The sequence below is a fragment of the Triplophysa dalaica genome, chromosome 21, assembly GCF_015846415.1.
Source record: "Triplophysa dalaica isolate WHDGS20190420 chromosome 21, ASM1584641v1, whole genome shotgun sequence".
In the NCBI taxonomy this organism is placed as follows: Eukaryota; Metazoa; Chordata; class Actinopteri; order Cypriniformes; family Nemacheilidae; genus Triplophysa; species Triplophysa dalaica.
This window is the reverse complement of record NC_079562.1, coordinates 12,343,319-12,363,191: the sequence shown is the minus strand read 5'-3', so window position 1 is coordinate 12,363,191 and position 19,873 is coordinate 12,343,319. Positions and strand designations below refer to the sequence as shown.

Sequence of the window (19,873 nt, the reverse complement as noted above, 5' to 3'; positions counted from 1 at the left end):
GATTGAATGATTTAAAGTTAACATTTATATACATTTATATGTTATTTTATATACAATTAATATATGCATACAGTGTATGTTGTGCATTTTGTGCTTTGTATAGGCTATTTAGTGTGTAGCTACAACATTAATGTTGGCAAGTACTTACCAAAGCTTGTTATATAAATGTCTTATAATTAAACAATCACAGCCAATGAAGGCTTGTGTCATATTTGTTGCTTATTAATTCAATATCAATGTATTTAATTATTCTCTGAAAACCTCTGTTGTTGGTATTTTGTGTTTCCTGTTATGACACAAATGACCTGTTTGACTCCAGCAGACCTCTGTATCCGCCTCTTTACATTTTTATTTTGAATCTTGAAACAGGTGAACAATAATACAAAATTAGTTTTCGATCATATTAAACTGATTAATTGGTCCTGAAGAAATGATTAGCATTTCAAGACACTCAAATAATGTATTTCATTTCATTTCACTTCTTTCAAATAAATGATAAATACAGAATAAAATGTAAACTCTGAGAAGCAACAACATCATGCAGACACTTTGAATACTACCACACCCAAACACATAGACCCACAAAGCATTCTTACAGTATGTCTGAACAATAGACAGCCAATACCAAAACATAACTGCTCACCAAACTTGGCTACAAATACAGTATATAAAATCTGTGTAAATGATTCAGTAAATATCAAAATGACCAAGGTAGATTATGGCTTATTACACCAAAAACATATCATGTGAGACACTAACACACTACTATATTAAAACAGCTCCCATCTCACAAAAAATACATATGGGCATATGCAGTTCAAATGAAGCCTGCATTCTTTTTATGACCCTATCACGATGACCTCCTGAGGGACTTTGGGGCCCAAGTTTAAGCTTTGCTGTATTTAGGGTGTGTAAACCACAGTGGAAGGAACTGAAGTGCATCTGTGGCCTTTATTACAATAACACTGCTCCGGTGTTCTGGAAGCTATGCAAGGTAAAGTGCTTTTAAAGAATAAACATGTAATCCTAACAAACACACGTTGCATCAAACAGTTCTCAGGTCTCAAAGGAGAGCACAACGTTACTAAGGATGTAATACTGATTACCGGTGTAAGGCAAACATTTTCTTCAAATCACACTGTTCCAATCTGCTTTGGTGTGCAGGGGTTTACGAATGTGTTATGGTTTATTGTTCTAAGAAGAACAGTTTTTCTTGTAAGAATGAATTTCCTAGCGTAGATGGTCTATTAAAAGACTTCAAAGAGTTTTAGGACATCAAACACATTCAAGATTTGCATTGCTAAGAGTTGCAAAAGTTAGAGCAACATGTAGACCCTGATAATAATAACCTCCAAGCCACATTGGATTTCTGTTGCTCTTAAAATCCCTTTCATAATGATTTTAAAGCGACTGTTGTGGGACTTCATAAGACCTGCACGGTGTGTGCATGACGTATTATAGCAACAGCATGGACAAGAATATTCATAGCAGATCCTACGAATTCCCACTTGCAGTCTCCCTGACTTAAGTAAAAAACACACACAGATTCACTCAAGTATTAGTCCGCTGCTTCTGTTTCCAGTTCTGGGAGTAAGACATTTTCATCTTGGTCACTGGCCAGCGAGTTCGTCTGTCTGTAGTAGGCACTGCCGAATGACGGAAACCTCCGCATGCACATAGAGTTTCTTTTGTAAAGGACCCACAGAAAGCCAATCATGGTGGCAAACAGCAGAATGGCCACCAGGGCGGCCACATAGATCACACCCTTGTGCATCCCTGAAAAACAAAAGACACATTGGTTTGAAATACAAGTGACAGAGTAAAACCCAGCTCTACACAATCTTGTGTGGGTTGTGACTCTTAGATGTTAAAAGTCTTCCTTGGACGCAAGTTCACATTCGTCTTAACATCCATCTATGTTAAAAAGCTGTTGCGTAGTCGAAAGCTGTTTCACAACTATGCACAAACACATTTCAGTTTTTTATCATTTGCTTGGTTTCTCCTTTTGTTGGCAGGCCATCACACCGGCTGTGGTTAAAACTGTATGATGAATCATATTTTATAATCCGTTATGAGGAACTTCAACCGTTATCTATGTGGAACAGAAAGAGACAGAAAAAGGGACGGGGGCACAAAGTTGTGCCCTTTTCTCAAAATGATAGTTTGGCAAACATTAACCCAAAAAGAAAGAAAGGACAAGATAATTTGAACCTTTCACTGGCTCCACCTCAACCTCTTTGATAGCACCTGTGATGCAACAAAAAAACATCAGAATTAAATACTGAAGAGCAAAGAAACAAAATCATATAGACTTGCATTAACATTACATTTTTAGTTCACGTGTTATTTGCCATTAATTAACTCTTAAAATAATACAAAAAAATGATGTCACTACTAAGTTTGTTTGATCTAACACTGAGAGCCCATGGCAACATTTTAGAATACCTGTTGTGGTTTTGCAGATAAAGCCAAATCTGTCCCCGCAGTTGGCCAACTGCCACGTGGCGTCCCAAACACGCATAGTCACACAGGAATCTGCCCGCATTTGACTCCCATCTGGAGCCTTGGAACGCCAGTTTGTATACTGAAGCGGCGAACCATCAAATCGGGTCAAAGCATCATCTAAAGCAAAGCATTTTGGTCACTTGTCTGTAATACATAACCTCATACCAATATTCGTTAAATAAACATCAATGTAATCAATAATGAACACAATTGATCTTACTGTCAGTGTCATAAATAATGCCAAGCCATAGGTTCTGAGCCCCCTGGTAATAATGCCACATCTCCTTGAGAAAGAAACTCCTCTCCTCATCATCCAGCACAGTCAAAACGTCTGAAAAGTTCCCTAAAAGGAGGAGAAAAAACGTATACAGTATATCAAGAAAACAAAATACACAAATGTCACCAATTATAAGCAAAAGACTTGAGTTAATGAGTTAATAGGACATTTTACAAAACCTTTCTTTCTGCAGTTATCTCTGGCTTCCTCCAGGCTCATCTCCAGTATGACCGATTTAAAATTATAGCAGCTTCCACGAAACTTTACCCAGGTCTCAGGACACACCACTTCAAACGAGAAAGCGAAGCTTTCTGTGGGCGAGAAAGGATTATATGATTCAAATACTGCTGATTCAACAGATTACAACTCAGAAAATATAAATAGATATTTCATGTGTGAATAAGGTATGCACTCCCTTATGAAACAAAAATATATGGGAGTATACAGGAAAGTATAATATAAAGCCTTTAAACATTTCTATATATTGGAACCAAGCGGTCATATTCTTTAAATGGCAGTCCCTCATGTATTATTCAATGGATTCTTAAATTATTTTATATATCCTCAAATATTCATGAAATCATTTATAATATTGATACTATTTAACATAAAGGAAAATATATTTTCTTTGCATAAGGGTTTCTGGCTCAAAAACTGAATAAAACGAGAAAAGCAGACAGAGAAACGGACTCACTAGGAGGAGGTATATAGCATATCGCTCCTGATAACTCCTGGTCACATTGTGTATCTTTCCAGCGTCCATTAACATCCATTGAAGCGCAGCCTCCATCCCCCGTTGGGCCGTCTGGGTAATAAATAGAGACGTCCCAGTAAGTGAACGTGCTTTCTGTGCCATCTGACCACTGGTAAGAAATACCATCCTATGGAGGTAGAGAGCACTCTAGTTAAACTCATATAGTTCTATTTAAAGTCATATTCATGTACGATGTCAAACTGTACACAAGGATAGACACCACAGTTTGGCAATGTGCTGTACATGTATGTCAGTGATTCTCAACTCCAGTGCTCCCAAAATCAACTCATTAATCTGGGGGGCCGGAGACTGGAGGTGAGAAAAACAAATTTATATAATAAGTGTGAAATGGGAGACCCCATACGTCAGTACTGTAGAGGCCGATCCAGTGTGGAGTTCCCAGTCTGTTTATCAACACACTGAGGTAAGCCTGCTGAAACGGGTTTGTGACGCTTACAAGTGCCGCTCCTCTCTCCTCACAGCTTTTCTGTGCTGCATACCAGCTCATGTTGCCATGGATGATATGGTAACTGTGATTTTTATACTCGGACACGTCCAGAGAGGCAGAGATATGATATGACTGGGTGGGACGTTTGGTGGTATCTGAGATGGTGAGAGAGAGAGTTATAATATATATATATATATATATATATATTGAATAAATGTAAGATAACCAACCCTACCTTGATTTTTTTGGCAGACAAAGCCGTAAACACTCTCAGTACATATGGCATCTTGCCATAGTCCCGTAACTCGAAAGTTGTGACTGTTGGACAAGTAGGTGCACAGAGGTTCCTTTGTAACTTTATCATTAGGTAATTGCTATAGACATAGAAACACATAAAATATTATATACAAACTGTGAAGAAATTAAATTTCATTTCAAATAAATTCAATTCAGGGCCATTATACCTCCCAGTTTTCATAATAAAGCGGTTTATCATTGGCCCATTTGCGAGAGGAGGAGCCCTGCACGCCAATCCAAACACCCGGTGACCGGCCGTGAAGCAACATGACAATGTAGGCTAGAAATGAACATATAAAAATAAACCACACCGCTGCAAATAACAGACATGTGAAACCATCGGATCGTGGAATTGTGATCTCTACCCTGTTCGATTTCATCCTCGATGGAAACCAGAGATCCCTGATGGGAAGAGCAGATGGACTGAGCTTCCTGCCAGGTTTTCCCCTCTTCTGGACGGGCTGGTATATGCAGAAACAGACACTGGCAACCAATTAAAAACAAGCAAGTTTGAAAGGGAAAAAAAAGAGCATAAGAACGTGTAATGGTTAATAAATATGCTTCCGTCAAGCATCGATTTCTGGATTTTTGAGGTTAGTTCAGGAACATACTTATATGCAAATAAATGATAAGCCTATTAATATGCAACGTGTTTGTGCATTTAGTGGAATTCCAAAAATCTACACAAGGGGGTGATATTGTTATCTTTTTAAAATGTCTCACATTGAGTTAAGTTCTATAAACATGACATGTTTAAAGCTAAAATAATATAAACTCTAAATATAAAGCTAATAGTAGTGATTTACAATCGATTATGATATCGTGACTTTCTTTGAATTTTTTTATTTCAACACACGGTTAAAACTGTAAATGAGTAACCTGCAATTTTATGATTCGCACATAGAAGGCGACATAGAGACAAAAGTAACAGATCTCAGATGTCAAATTCATTTTCTTCAAAATCTCAAAATAATTTTTAGACAAAATAAATCAATACAGATTCTTTAAAAGTGTAGTGAATATGATTTGGGCAGAAGACCCAGTATACATCATACTATCAACATCCTGAGTGTTTTCAAAAATTAATGTATTTCACAAATTGAGGGAAAGCAAATCAGAAACCCGAGGCAATCTAAAATATTTTGTGTGCCACAGAATAAATAAGGTAATATGGCTTTGAAAAAGGCTTTTAATACTGAATCTAAAGTATACATTACTTGCTTTGGGCCAGGTCTAGGGGAGCTACTGTATACCCCCCCGGCTTTTTCATTGACTCAAAATTATCCAGCTGACAATTATAATAATACAAAAATACGTCTTATTTAATACTTACTTAATACTTATTTACATTTTCAATGAAAAAATGTTCTGTCAATTTACTTTAAAGATTATGCATGCAATGAAGTATGATCTCCCCCGCAGTCGAGCCAACCTAGTACCGGGCCTGCTTGCTCATCCAAATATTATGTAATAAAAAGGAGAAGTGTTTTAAAGCCATTTTAAATACTGAAAAACAGAAAATCATCTTGTTTGAGTGTATCCAAACCTTGTGTCCGTGGTAGAACCAGTTCTCTGGGCAACGGCCGATATAGTGCGGCTCCTGTGGGAGCTCCACCATGGTCACCGTCCTGCGCTTGCACACATAACCATTTGGATCGGCACAGCTTCCTACTGACCACAGACCTGCGCAAAATAATTGAGAGGTGTTATAGTATATAATGGCAAATGTAGGCTTAAGCGATAGTGTTGGATAATATTTACCAGACTGAGTCGACATCCGGATGCAATTCCGGCCAGACTTTCGGTTAAGTCGCCCATTTTCCCAGTTCTCAAAATCTAGAGGAGATCCATCGGTCCAACTGCATGACACACAACATATACATTATCTCAACTAATTTACAATAATAATGTATGGCCCTTGTGGGTATGTTTAGAAAAAGCTTTTATTTTTGCAATTCAATGACACAGCATACTTCATACTTATTTATTTTGCAGTCTATCTATTGCACAACTAAATTCTACTTTAAAAGCACCTGAAGCCATTGTGAGCACTGTTAGCCGACAATCCAATCCACCAATATTGAGATTCCTACAATACCGAAGAAACAGAGAGAGTAAACAAATCCCTTAAGTGCATTTGTTTATACTTGTGTTAATAATCTAGATCATCTAACCTTCTTTAAACGTCCTTTGATGAAGTCCAGCTCATCACTGGAGTGAACAGACAGCAGATCTGCTCCCATCATCTTACAGGCAAAAGACACAGTCTCCCAGTCAATCTTATTACTGGTGAAGAAGTATTCAGCGCCGTGAAAGAACACCCACGGCTCGTGCTCTGCACCACAAATCCAAACATCCATTATGATCAGGGATGCTCAGTCAATGTCAAAAATATTCGGTCTTAACTTACGATCACTGTACCAGTACGGCTTGATCAGCTGCACACCTGAGGAAACCATATAACATGGTATATCAACGAATGTGCTCATATTCACATTTATTACATCTATATCCACACACACACACCTCTAGGGACCTTGCATATCCATTCGTATTTGGAATCACATGAATGGGACGTGAGAGTGTTTGTGAGGTCACTGTACACGGCACAGGTGCGAGAATCCACTTCATTCATACCCTCAATGAACATTGTCACCACCTGTTGGACACCATAAACAGTCCAAATGACATTATATAGTATCCTTACTGTAAATACTTTTCTCAATGACTTTTAGGTGTCCATTTATAATAAAATGTACTGGAGATAAACTGAAAGCTAAATGCATTTCTTAGTCTTTTTAAAAAAAATTATTGTGTTACCGGTGTGCCGTCTGACCACTCCCAGGCACCGCCAGAAAAGGGGTTTCTCTTAGTAAAGCCCACCCAAAACCATCGACCCTCTGTGCTGAAAACAAAACACAGAAAGAATGAGGGAACGGCCGATTTGAAAAGGGCATAAAAACACAATGTAATTTCTTTAGGATATTTTCAAAGGGCTTGTTCAGTCGTGTCACTTGTATTATTAAGAAACTGTGAAAATGCTAGAGGTCGACTGATCTGGGTGGTTCTGTGTTTGGTTATTAAAAATAGGCACTTTGAAGACTCCTATGGTTCAAACAAGGATGGTAAGTACCCAGCACTGACAGGGAATCTAGGGAGTTACTTTAAAAACTATTACTAAATGAGATAAATATACATACAATAACATACTTTTGCACTATTTGACATCATTTTGTAGTAAAAAATAAGCTTGTGTCATTACGTTACATGCATCTATTTTGCATTTACCAATTAAAAAAAAATCTCATAATATAAAAATATTATTAATTATTTTTCCAGATTTTTCTGTATTTTTAATAAAGTCCCAGACAGACGGTGAGGAGTGTGGAATGTAGGTGTGAACCAACCTTTGGAACATCTTAGAGAGAAGCTGTTTGACAAACGCCTGATCTTCATAGTGATGAAAACTAGCCAGGTCTGCACCCAAAGCCCTGCAGAAGAACTCAGCCTCCGTCCAGGAGCGACGCATTAGGATCTTCTCACTGTGATAAACCTAAACAAACAGAAAACAAACCAGTCAAACAGACAAAAAATGTACATTGAATTACAAGCAGTAAACCAATTATTTAGTCATGTGTGAGTTTGTGTCATCTGCTGAATGTCTGCAGTTGTCCTAAATATTATACATTTCTACCTTGTAACAGTGCTGCAGACCTTTACGGCTCTCCCATCCCGGTGGGCAATCTGCATTTGTGTCTATTGATGGCTCTTGCATCATCAAATCGACAAGGGAACGGTTCACTTCCAGTCTGCACACAGCCAGGGCCTTGTGGGCGTTACAATTTTTCACCTCCCATTGACCCAGAGCCCGACCCCCAGACATCACCACACACCCTCCTCCAATCACTGCAGATAAAGAGACATTCGGAGGTGTAACTGGAGAGTCTGTTTGTTCTTGTTTATGTCACAGGAGGTAAGCGTGTTACAGACCCGGCTGGTGCCGATTCCAGTTGGTGTATGTGAGGGGTTTAGAGGTATCGTTCTTCGCCAACCAGCGATACTCTCCGGTTCTGTTCTGGTCCTGCAGCGCTGTCCAATAAGATTGAGAATCAGAGCCACCGGTTTCACCAATGAGACTGTTGAGAAAGGCCTGCTCAAACCTGCAACACAGACCAACCACATTCACACCATGATCTCTGCCTATGTCATGTTTCCAACGTTTTAATTTTCCTCATATAATAACCATTTCTGTTCTCAGCTGCTCATTAAAGGGTTAAGGCTGCCATATATTAACACACATCCAGGTTATAATTCTAATGCTGTCTTCAAATCCTCATGGGAAGTTCCCTCTGAAAAAGTTCAGAAGTTGTAATCACAACGTGATGTGTGTTCAAATGATTTTGCTGGAATAAAATGGACGTCTTGGGCGAATTAGTTTCTTTTTATTTTACACCCGATACTGCAGGGGTTTTAGTGTCGGTTTAAGTTAAGTAAAGTAAAGAGAGAAAGTAAAGATTAAGTAAGTACTTGATGTTTTATTTGTGTATATTTGCATGTAGCCCCAGAGAACAGTGAGTTTTGGAATGCTAGCTGCCTCAGAAACAACTGGTATAAGTTGTTGAATGTTCTATCTTTCGCAGTTCTTCATCAATAATACACAAAATGCCATACTAAACTGTCAAGGATTAGATAAAAACAAATCCACTGCTAATTTAGACATTAACTCTTTCACCGCCATTGACGAGATATCTCGTCATTTAAAAAAAAACACTTCCCTGCCAAAGACGAGTTTTTACAGCAATCACAGTGTTTGTACTGTTGTACAGCAGGTGGCGCTATTACACACCTTTGGGAAAAAGTACAGAATCCCAGAACCTAGAACGTATATGTTTTAGCGGTTTTTAATGATTGTTCTGAGTGTAATCTGGGCGGAATCTTTGACAAAAAAACGTTAATTATCTCAGCAGTTTGATCAAAATGATGCATTTTGGAAGAAACCTACCCACATCTACGGAGTGATAAAAAAAATGAAGAAAATGCAGAGAGAAGAATACGCTTTCTTTTCTTTAAAGGCTGAGACGTTGTTCTTTCATTTGACATATTGTTTGTCCATATATTCTTTACAGAAAATTTACTGTGAGCCATTAAATTTGGGTGAAAATGTTAAAAAACGCTGGCGTAGGCTGGCAACTTTTTTTTAAAAAGCTGCCGGCGAATGAGTTAAAGGGATACTCCACTCACAAATGCAAATTCTGTCATGTTTTACTTAACGTCTAGGTGTTACAAATCTGTATAAATTTTGTTGTTGGGTTAAAGGGATAGATTACTCAAAAATGAAAATTCTGTCATCATTAACCCACCCTCAAGTTGTTCAAAACCTGTACAAATTACTTTGTTCTGCTGAACACAAGGAAGATATTTGAAAGAATGTTAGCAATTTTCAGTTCTGGGACATCATTGACTACCATAGTAGGAACATTTGAAATGTTAGTCAAATGTGCCCTCGAACAGTTTGGTTTCCTAAATTCTTCAAATTATCTTTATATCAATAATAAAAAAAATTGTTCAACAGAACTATACTATGGTAATTAATGAAAAGTCACTATTCATTTTGAGAACTGAAAATTGCAAACATTCTTCTAAATATCTTTCTTTGTATTAATCAGAACGTAATTTATACAGGTTTGGAGTGGTAGTAAATGATAACAGAATTTTCATTTTTAGATGAACTATCCCTTTAAACACAAAGAAAATATTTGTGACACTGGATCACAAAACGAGTCTTAAGTAGCACGGGATTATTTGTGGCAAAAGCCAACAAACCATTGTATGGGTCAACATTTTCTATTTTTCTTTTAGGCCAAAAATCATTAGGATATTAAGCAAAGATCATGTTCCCTGAAGATATTTTGTAAATATCCTCCCATAACTATATCAAAACTTTATTTAGTGATTAATATTCTATGATAAAGGACTTTGTCTGGACAACTTTAAAGATCCTCGGATTGCAGAGTTTGAAGTAGTATCTTGGTCAAATATCCTATCAGAACAAGCCATATTTTATTGGAAAGCTTGATTATTCAGTTTTCAGATGATGTATAAATCTCAATTTTGAAAAAATGACACATAAGACTACCATAGTAGAAAAAAATAGATTTAGTTTTTGTAAATATTTCAAAGAATTTAGGAAAGCAAACAGTTGTGGGGCACCTTTGACTACCATTTTAATTGTTTCTACTATGGTAGTCAATGATGTCCTAGAAATGTCAGTTGTCATCCAAATATCTTAGGAAAATATCTAAGATCAAATATGTAAAAAAATTCTACAAGTTTAGAACAATTTGAGGGGGAACAATTCATGACAGAACTTTCATTTTTGGGTGGAGTATCACTTTAAAGGACTTACAACATACCTGCTTTCTATAGTCACAAGAGGAGCTTTGCAATAATATCCTTTCACTGCATCTTCAAACGTCTGCTCCGTATCACTGATCTTATAACAGCTATTATCTTTTCTCCTCCAGCCCTACACACAAAAACATACAGGATGTATACAATATACAATCTATAAACACAATAGATACAGCAGGTCTGGATTTGATGTATATTTGATTTATTGTAAATAATGAAAGAACAAAGGGATATAAACCATGCTTGGATAGTGGCAGACATGTAATGGAAAACAAAACACAAAAGATAACAGGTTTGGTTTTCGTATCAGATGTTAATGTTATGGTTTGTCCTATGTAGTATGTGAGTAATGCATACTGTATGTACTACAAAGTATACAGTCTGTAAGATGTGGTAACTTGAATGTAGACAGTAGTAGGGTTTGATTCAAAATTATTGCATCTGTTCTGTCCTAAATAGTATGCAAATTTGCTAGTTGCACAAGATGGCGACAAGCTTTTGGGACGCCAGAGTCGGAGGAGTCATTTCCGGTCGTATAACACCGTATGGAAAAAGGAGGATTTTTTATCTTGATAGTGTTATAACCAATTTAATGACATTGAGCTATTTTTAGCAACTCTTTTTCAGTATTGAATAAAACATGTCTGCCATTTTGGAAGAAATCTTTATTGGAAGCATAAATGTTGCTTCTGTAGTTGTGTGTGTGTGTGCATGAATGTACCGACAGTGACCAGCGGGGCATGCTCAAAGCCAAGTATGTGTGGTTATGAGCACGCGCAGAAGTGTGTACTAGCGTGTTTGGGTCTATTACATGTTCTTTTTCCCAGTTTAGCAGCATTTATCCCAGTCTATTCACAGTCGTTTTGTTTCCTGACCAGTACAAGCAGAAAGAAAGCAGCACAGATCTGAATCAGTCTGTTGTTCTCTAGCCGTGACCCCACTCACTGACAGACCTCAGTTCAGACTGCATGCCTGCCGCCTTCAGCTCACACAAAGCCCATCTCAAGACAACAACCAATCAGAAATGCAGCAAACAGATGAAACAAGAGTGACGGTAAACAGAATGAGGGCAGACTTCATATCAGTGATGATTCAAAGACTGAATCACTGCATTTATATTTTCCACATTTTCTGGTGAGATGGTAAATGTCTTGTGATTTGGGTGTGTGTAATGGGTTTGAAAAACTTTTGGTTCGGATCGTTTTATATGTTGTGCTTTCATTCAATAAAGTCTTGTGTAAGCAATACTATTGATGTTTGGTCGACTATGTGCACCTGTGTTTTGTTTAGTTAATCAGTTTCTTTGTTTACAGCCCTCGTGTTTACCCTATCCATATCTATGGATGAATGTATAACACAACCATTTATTATTTTAATTTAAATGAGTGAAATAATGAAGCATTATGTTTCTATCATCTTAGAATGAGCTATTTCTATCTACATAAACCACAGGTCCCCTTACATGGAATTCATAATGTTGTTTCTACAGAAGCCCTGAACGGACAAATTGCTCTACAGACCGCGTTTCATAAATACGTTCTCTCCTTCGGCAAAGAAACGAAAACGTGACAACATCTCAGTCCTGTGTCAGTCACTGTAGTGCTTCCAAAGTGGAGTGGAGTGAGCTGTTGGTTGCAGTTTGCAACCTCACCACTAGATGACGCTTAATTTCATACACTGTGTGTCTGCGTGCATGCGTGTTCAATGTACACTCTTACCTCTGGACAACCTTCCTCCTGTTCTCCAGTCGCCAGCTGAGGAACAAGACCTGCTTTTTTACACATGGTGGTATGCTGCTCTTCACACCCTTCAAACTGCCATCTGCCATCCTACAACGCAAACACATACACGTAACTTGGTGTTTGGCTAAACTGCTGCTTTCCTGACTTCACACCTGTGACTAAATGATGACTGTACAACTATTTTAATTAAATTCCTTGGGCAGGGACTGAGTCTTAAATCTGAATTTCACATTTCCAACTGCAGCTGTCTGTCTGATATGTGTTGCATTTTTGCATGCTTCGCTTATGACTAATGCCCTGTGTCCTTAATGTGACCTTTGACCAATCATATCTAATCTCACCTTACCATCTGCGGTCACACAGATGCGTTTGTCGCCCTGGCGATGGGAGGGATCCTGAGAGTACCAGGATGTGAATGTGACTGGAGAATTATCAGACCATTGAACTGCAGGAGATTTTGCTTCTTTGTACAGACCGATCCACACTTTAGAGACAGAGACTAAAACGACAAAACATACAGACCATTACATTTTCTTCTAAAATTGGATATTGTCATTTCAAACCTGTATAACTTTATGACACAAAAGAAGATATTTTGAAGATTGTTGGTTGCCAAATATTCATTTCTGTTATATAGACCCAAAACCAATCTAAGTCATTTGGTAACCAACATTCTTCAAAATATATTTTTTTGTGTTGTGCAGAAGAAAGAAAGTCATATAGCTTTGAAATGACAAGAGGGTGAGAAAAGGATTATGACAGAATGTTTGGGTGAACTGTCCCTTTAACTGTAAACAGTGAAGAAATTTTGTTTTACATCAGTAAGATATCCAGCTTACCAAGTTTAAGCATTGTTAACACAATCTCTTGCTGGGAAAGCGAGTGAATGCTGAGCAGCTCTCCTTCAAGATCCCTGCATGCGCTGGAAGATGCGTCCCAGCTCGCCGCGTTCTCCAAATACAGGTAACAAAACCCACGATTGTCCAACCAACCATCCGGACAAATCGTCTCCTTGTACTGCCAGTTAGCTTTCCAACACAGAAAAGAGAAAATGTGAAATATTATTTTGCATATACCAAATAATTGACTGGACATAACAAAAAATGACAAAAAATGTAGAAAACATTTAAGACCTACTAAAAGTATTAAAAAAAGTGGAAATGAAATGATAATGTAAGAAGAAAAGAGGCATGATGGGAAATGTTGACTGAGAAGTTCATTCTTAGGTTGTTGCTGATGACCCCATCTGTTTCGTTGACACAAACACTGTGAGAATGTGTGTGTTTGTATGTATTGGACAGCCAGGGCAATGGGTTCAGACTCTAGCTAGGCCACATCTGTCCAAATTCCAAAACACGCCCAAAATCTTCTCTTCTAACCAATCACTATGGGTGCTGCTGACTCCATTGGAGACAACAATCATAGGTCTGTATCTGACAAAAGGCCAGTTCACTTAAAAATGCGCACTTAAAAATGACACATTTTACGTAAAACGTGGTGGTACCCGCTGGCGCTAAAGCTTAAACTTGAACAAACTTGAAAAAGAGGTGGAGGGCAAAGGGAGAAGTCAGACAAATTAGTGGAAAATCTAAATAGATGCAGACAAAGAGCTATTATAAACGGATGGATAGACAAAAAGCTGGATCACTGTGAATGAACATCACTCATCTATTTACCAAGCGGCTCTGCTTTCCGACTTGAATTTATGGTTTTCTTGCAGATGTAGGGCAGTGCTGACTCACAGGAGAGACTCTGCCATGAATCTTGTGTAGAGTTGAAAACCCCACACTGCTGGTTCTGCTGTACTGGTGTAGCGGTCAAATCTGGAAAAAAACGCATCAACCCTTTTCAGGCATTCAACCACAAATAAATATAACTACATAAAAACAAAAGCCAATATTTCCCCAAAGTGCAACTAGTGAAGCTATTGGGTTTGATTCTCATGTCGATAAAATGTACAGCTTGATAAAATCATCTATAATTGTAAAAGCATCAATTCAAAATCACCATTCTCTCTAACCTGTAGTGTAACCGACAAGAGTCAAAGGAGATTCATCTGACCACTCCCATCCTCCACGGTGACTGAGATGGTTAAGTCCAATCCAGACCAGCACACCCATATCTGAAAGCCTTTCTGGTGGTACACAATCATACATTTTTAAATATCAACCGGCATGGTAAATATTGAGTCCTTATTGACTGGTTTGCAAAAATATAGATATTTATGAGCACGGTTTTGTGTATATACATAGTAAGTGTAGCAGGCATGTTTAGTCAGATTTATTACATTTGCATTACATTAGTTTAAAATGAAATGAAAATTCTGTCATCATTTACTTACCCTCTTGTCACTTTAAACATTTGTGACTTTGACATGTGTGGCATATTCCAAAACTTCTAACGCCGTGGAAATATTATTTGTTGAAACTGGCCAAAATTCAAGAGTTATTTAATAAAAAGTCTTCATTCAAAAATTGAGCTTTTATGCTTGTCAGTCACTAAAATAACCGATTGAACCACACCATTTAACCATTTGCAATGTGCCAAAAATAACATTGGTGAAAAATGAAAACGAATAATAAGGAGATGATATTAAAATGCAAGATGCAAACAGTGTGTCTACCTGTTATATATGTCAGTTCATTTGACTGTGTGATGGAGAGAAGATTTCCACCCTGCGATTGACAGGAAGTAAGAGCTTGACTCCAGGTGAGTATGGAGTTCAAGTTAAACTGGTAACAGGACTTCAGCTCAGGATGACTATCCCAGAATTCACTACATCCTGACACTATACACAGCGAACACAAATAAAAGCCTTAAGTTTGTTAATGCCTATTTAATAAATATAAAAGCATAAAGATAGAGTATGTATGTGGTTTCACCTGGATCGGGACAGAAGCCCCATTTCACATCCTTATCATAGCGGCTGGTAGTAGCACACCAGAGGTGATGGTCTTCTCTCCCCTCAGACGTACAATCCCAAAACCATTTATTGTTATATTTGAAGGGAAGAGAACACGGCATACCGTGAGAGTTTCCTTTCAGCGTGTGAATGTCTGTCAAAAAAAACAGCAGCTATAGGACAAATACACATATTCGGAAACCCATATGTGCCTGTTCTACATTTAATTTCAGTGGAGATTATATAAATAATAGTTATTATTGAAATACTCAAAACCCTTGATAAAAGATACTTTGATCATATATTGAATAATATTGCATGTATTTGTGTCTACCACTAGGTCATTTGATAATGGAATGTGTCCACAGATCTCTTGCCTTCATAGGGGTAAGCACAAGGACCTTCACCGGCCGCCCCGTAAATCCTCCACTGATACAGAGCGCCTTTCTTCACCATCACCTTTGAGTCCTCCACCACCAGCTTGTTATTCATGGCTCCATACAACATGCTTCCCCCACAGCGCCACCACATGGTTGGAAGGGAAACATCACACTCAAAGATGCCAACATCAGACAGGGGCAAGTTGGTCATGTTGATTCCTAGGCATCGACTGGTGCCCAGATTGAAGAGTCGGTGCCGGGACACCCATTTCCAGAGCAGGGCAGCGGACGGGGGTTCACAGCTAGTCAGAGATAAACCAGACGAGGCAGAGAGACACTTCTTCTGTGATACGCTCTCCAAACGAAACACACCTTTACCTAAACCACAAACAGAAACATGATAAACAAACACATTTTAAAAATGAATATGGAATTATTTGTTAGAATTTAAATTCGGACATCACTAAACTTGTTACAAACCTGTATTCATTTCTTTGTTCTGATATACACAAAAGAAGATATTTGGAAGACTGAACGTAAGCAAACCGTTTTGGGGCACTTTTGACTGCCATAGTAGATTTTTCTGTACTATGATCGTCAATGGTGCCCCAGAACTATTTGGTGGCAAACATTCAGACCAAGGAGCTAATCGTGGACTAAAGGGGGAAAAAAGAACGGACATTCAGCATTTGTACATCAACAGGGACTGTGTGGAGAGGGTGGTTGCTTTTGAATTCCTGGGCATTAACATTGCAGAGGACCTGTCTTGGGGTGCTAACTCCACTTCACTAGTTATGAAGGGAGACTGTTTTGCTGAGACTTCTTAAAAAGAACAATCTGCGTGACGAACTGCTAGTGTCCTTAGAGAGGATTCTAACACACTGCATTGGTGTCTGGTTTGCCAGCTGCATATCTGTGGAAAGGAAAACACTCCAAAGGCTCAGTACCATAGCCCAGAGGATCATTGGCTGCCCTCTCCCACCACTGGAGGAACTGTACAGTTCTCATTGACTCAAGAAGGCAAGAAACATCCTACAAGACTCATCTCACTCCGGTCATTCTTTATTTGAACTATTGCCCTTGGGCAGGAGGTACAGAACAATTAAGGACAGATAGGCTGAAAAACCTGTTTTTATCCCAAGGACATCGTCGCGTTAAATGCTGCCATATAAAATTATCTTTCAAATGCAATATTTGTTCGAATTTGTGACCCTGGACGCCAAAACCAGTCTTAATGGTAAATTTTTCAAAATTTTCACATCATCTGAAAGAAATAAGAAATAAGCTGTCTTTTGAGATATGCTTTGTTAAGATATGACACTATCTGGCGGAACAACTACTGTTTACATAGCTGGAATCGGAGGGTGCGAAAAAGCAAAATATTGAGAAAATCGCTGTAATACATCTCCATAAAAGGGAAGGAAGGAGGCGGGAACCGGCAAACATTTAATATAAATAATAACAGCCGGCGGCCCCTCACGGCCGACCGCCGGCGAACAAAACATAAATACAAAACACTAGAACATAAATACATATACAAACACTTCGGGCCCGGACCTCTCTCTCCGATGTTCCGGTCGCTCGTTCCTTTTATATGCTCCCTATCTCCTACGTGATTCGAGCACGGTGTGCGCACAGCTGGCGCTAATTCACAATTACTCACCGGACTCGAACCACGGTCTCGGCCCGCCTACTCTACTACAATCGCCTTTGAAGTTGTTAATCTGAGGCACTGTAGCAGGCATTCCACTCACCAAAAAAACTTTTTATACATTTAAGGTAGGAAAAATATCTTCAGGGAACATGCTATTTACATGCTATTTACTTAATATCCTATAATATAAATTGGTAATTTTCACATCTACAATGTATTTTTGGCTATTAATAAAAATATTTCTGTGCTACTTCACACTGGTTTTGTTGTCCAGGGTCACATTTTCTAGGGGATCGTGCAATTTTGTGAAAAATGAATACTGAACAACTGAATACTCCCCCATTACTACTTTTCTATTATGTTCTGTCCAATTTTATTGTACTAGGTACAGTGACAAATAAAGGATCCTATTCTTCCAAATATATTGATGCGTTTAGCAGAACAACGACTTTATACAAGTTAATAATACAAGATAATGATTTTTGAGCGAACTATACCTTTAAACGTTGTCAAGCTAAAGCATGTAGAAAATATGCATATAGCTTTTTGTATACATCCGACTTGGGAAAGTGAGTTCGTAGGGTTTTTACCTAGCGAGAAAGATTTCTTTTAGGAGTATTATATAGCCATTTACATGCAGAGCTATGTTAGATTATAAAGGCAAGTGATATCGGAGAGTGAAAGGCATTGAGAGGCACTGAGGTATCAGACAGCTCTGATTATCCAGCGAACAGATAGAAAGATACAGCTACTATCTCCAGTTTCACATCCACAAAATGGGGCTTAATATTTCAGAGTTCACCAAGCCGACAGAGGGTGAGGGTCTTTTGTGGACGTTGACACGACAGAGTAATTGAAGACACCGAGTAAAGACAAAGATATCCTCAAACAGCCGAGCACACACGGAGTATTGTGAGAAAAGAGGGGTATGAATTATCCTCAACATTTATCTGACGAAAATTACTAGCTTCAAAGTATAGTATGATATTTACATTTTTTGCAAAGCTTTCACTTGGAGTTTATGTTTTGATTTTCACTGTTTTTATATAATACAGAACAGATGACACATTAACTTTTTGATAGATGAGATATAATAAAGCAAGAAGGAACAACAAGTCCTTCATGGGACATGTTAAGCGTGTTGTTACCAGCCTGAGTGAGGGAGTGCATGCTTTTATGTATTATTTCAATTTCATTCAAACTATGAAAAAAGCTGAAACAACTTAGAACCTGGGAATACATAATGCCAAACATATATTTGGGTGTTGTATTTACAACCCTATGATTTTAAATGCACTGAAAATCAGTTTGGATTAAAAATGTAAGTGGGGTAGTTCAAAGAAAAATGTAACTTCTTTCATCATTTATTCACCCTCACGTTATTCCAAACCTGTGACTTCCTTTTCTCTGCAGAACATAAAAGAAGATATTTGGAAGAATGTTGGTAACCAAACAGCATTGGCTCCCATTGATTTACATTGTATGCACACATTTTGAGACATATGTCTCAAGTCATAGAAACGTTTCGAGCCATGTGGGGCTGAAATGATGATGGACTTCTTATTTTATGGTTGATTATCACTTCAAACACCTTCAACAGGGGTCATTTTCGTGACATTCAGTTTTTTAAAGACATCATGCAATATGGTCTGTTAGATCAGTTACATCCAAATGAATTGTGATTTGTATCAGAAAGGAAAAAGTGCTTTAGTCTATTTTCGTGAATGTTCAGCATTGATATTAAAAACGCAAGCTTTGTGTTAAATACAATCTCTCGTTTTGTTTTATTATATGGACTCTAAAGTGTATTGACTAACTGAAAGTAACATTGGTTGTGTTGTGTCATGTGATGAGTAGCCGCCTATCGGTTCGTTTGAGTGGGTAAAATATGACGAATGGAAAGCCTTTGTGTTACTCTATAAAACACACAACGACAAAACATTCATTTGTCTGGTCGTCCTCCTAGCACAGACTAAAACTGTTGTCGTCGAACGGCCATTTCGATTAAGACTTAGAAACATTGCTGCTATAAACTCAGATAAGCGGCGGACGCACTTACTATACAGATCTGCTTTAACTGAAACTGTAAACACGACCCGATCAGACCAAACATGAGCTCGCGAAATCAAGACATGATTTAAATACATCGCACTGTCCGAATCCACTTACTTTGTAGCTCGAGGAGTTGATTTTTGTCCGAAACGTTAGTTTTTCCAGACACTTCCGCAGATGCACAAGCGAAGCTAATGACTAAAATAAGCGTATAAAGGACATAAAGTGATTCATAAGAGCAAATGTGAAGAGTTACAGTGAATCCCCGCATTTCCTCAGCTGGAGATAAGAGCAGCTCATAGACCGCTGTTTGTTTTCTCCACACTTTTCCCAAACTTTTTTGGGTTCCCTACGTCACTTTCTCTCTCTCCATGGGGCAGTAATATTGCTCTTCCCCTTCTGCACGCGGCGCAACAAAGTTTAGAAACGCGCTGACGCACGCTCGAGGTCC

At 38.2% G+C, this 19,873-nt stretch overlaps 1 protein-coding gene across 1 annotated transcript; it reads right to left on the bottom strand.

The window, feature by feature from the left end:
- Positions 1–324: 324 nt before the first annotated feature.
- Positions 325–19,806, bottom strand: pla2r1 (phospholipase A2 receptor 1). Its single transcript, XM_056734525.1, has 30 exons — positions 19,540–19,806; positions 15,714–16,094; positions 15,317–15,490; positions 15,058–15,222; positions 14,455–14,568; positions 14,111–14,257; positions 13,274–13,462; positions 12,776–12,933; positions 12,411–12,521; positions 10,695–10,807; positions 8,272–8,441; positions 7,976–8,187; positions 7,689–7,834; positions 7,102–7,186; positions 6,808–6,940; positions 6,692–6,727; positions 6,456–6,616; positions 6,315–6,370; positions 6,043–6,140; positions 5,828–5,964; positions 4,647–4,764; positions 4,449–4,561; positions 4,220–4,358; positions 3,901–4,139; positions 3,477–3,663; positions 2,962–3,093; positions 2,726–2,848; positions 2,446–2,622; positions 2,212–2,247; positions 325–1,776 (listed from the first exon to the last, which is right to left on the bottom strand). The coding sequence occupies exons 1-30, from the start codon at positions 19,691–19,693 to the stop codon at positions 1,559–1,561; spliced, it is 4,422 nt and encodes a 1,473-aa protein (XP_056590503.1). The 5' UTR covers positions 19,694–19,806; the 3' UTR covers positions 325–1,558.
- Between the last annotated feature and the right edge of the window lie 67 nt (positions 19,807–19,873).

What these genes read in the sequence shown, in the direction of transcription:
- pla2r1 (XM_056734525.1), bottom strand. Translation starts at nt 19,693, where the DNA reads ATGCGGGGATTCACTGTAACTCTTCACATTTGCTCTTATGAATCACTT. An exon ending in TTTATTATGAAAACTGGGAG is followed by an intron (nt 4,359 to 4,448) that starts GTATAATGGCCC and finishes CTATGTCTATAG; the next exon opens with CAATTACCTAATGATAAAGT. An exon ending in TGTCTGCCAAAAAAATCAAG is followed by an intron (nt 4,140 to 4,219) that starts GTAGGGTTGGTT and finishes TCACCATCTCAG; the next exon opens with ATACCACCAAACGTCCCACC.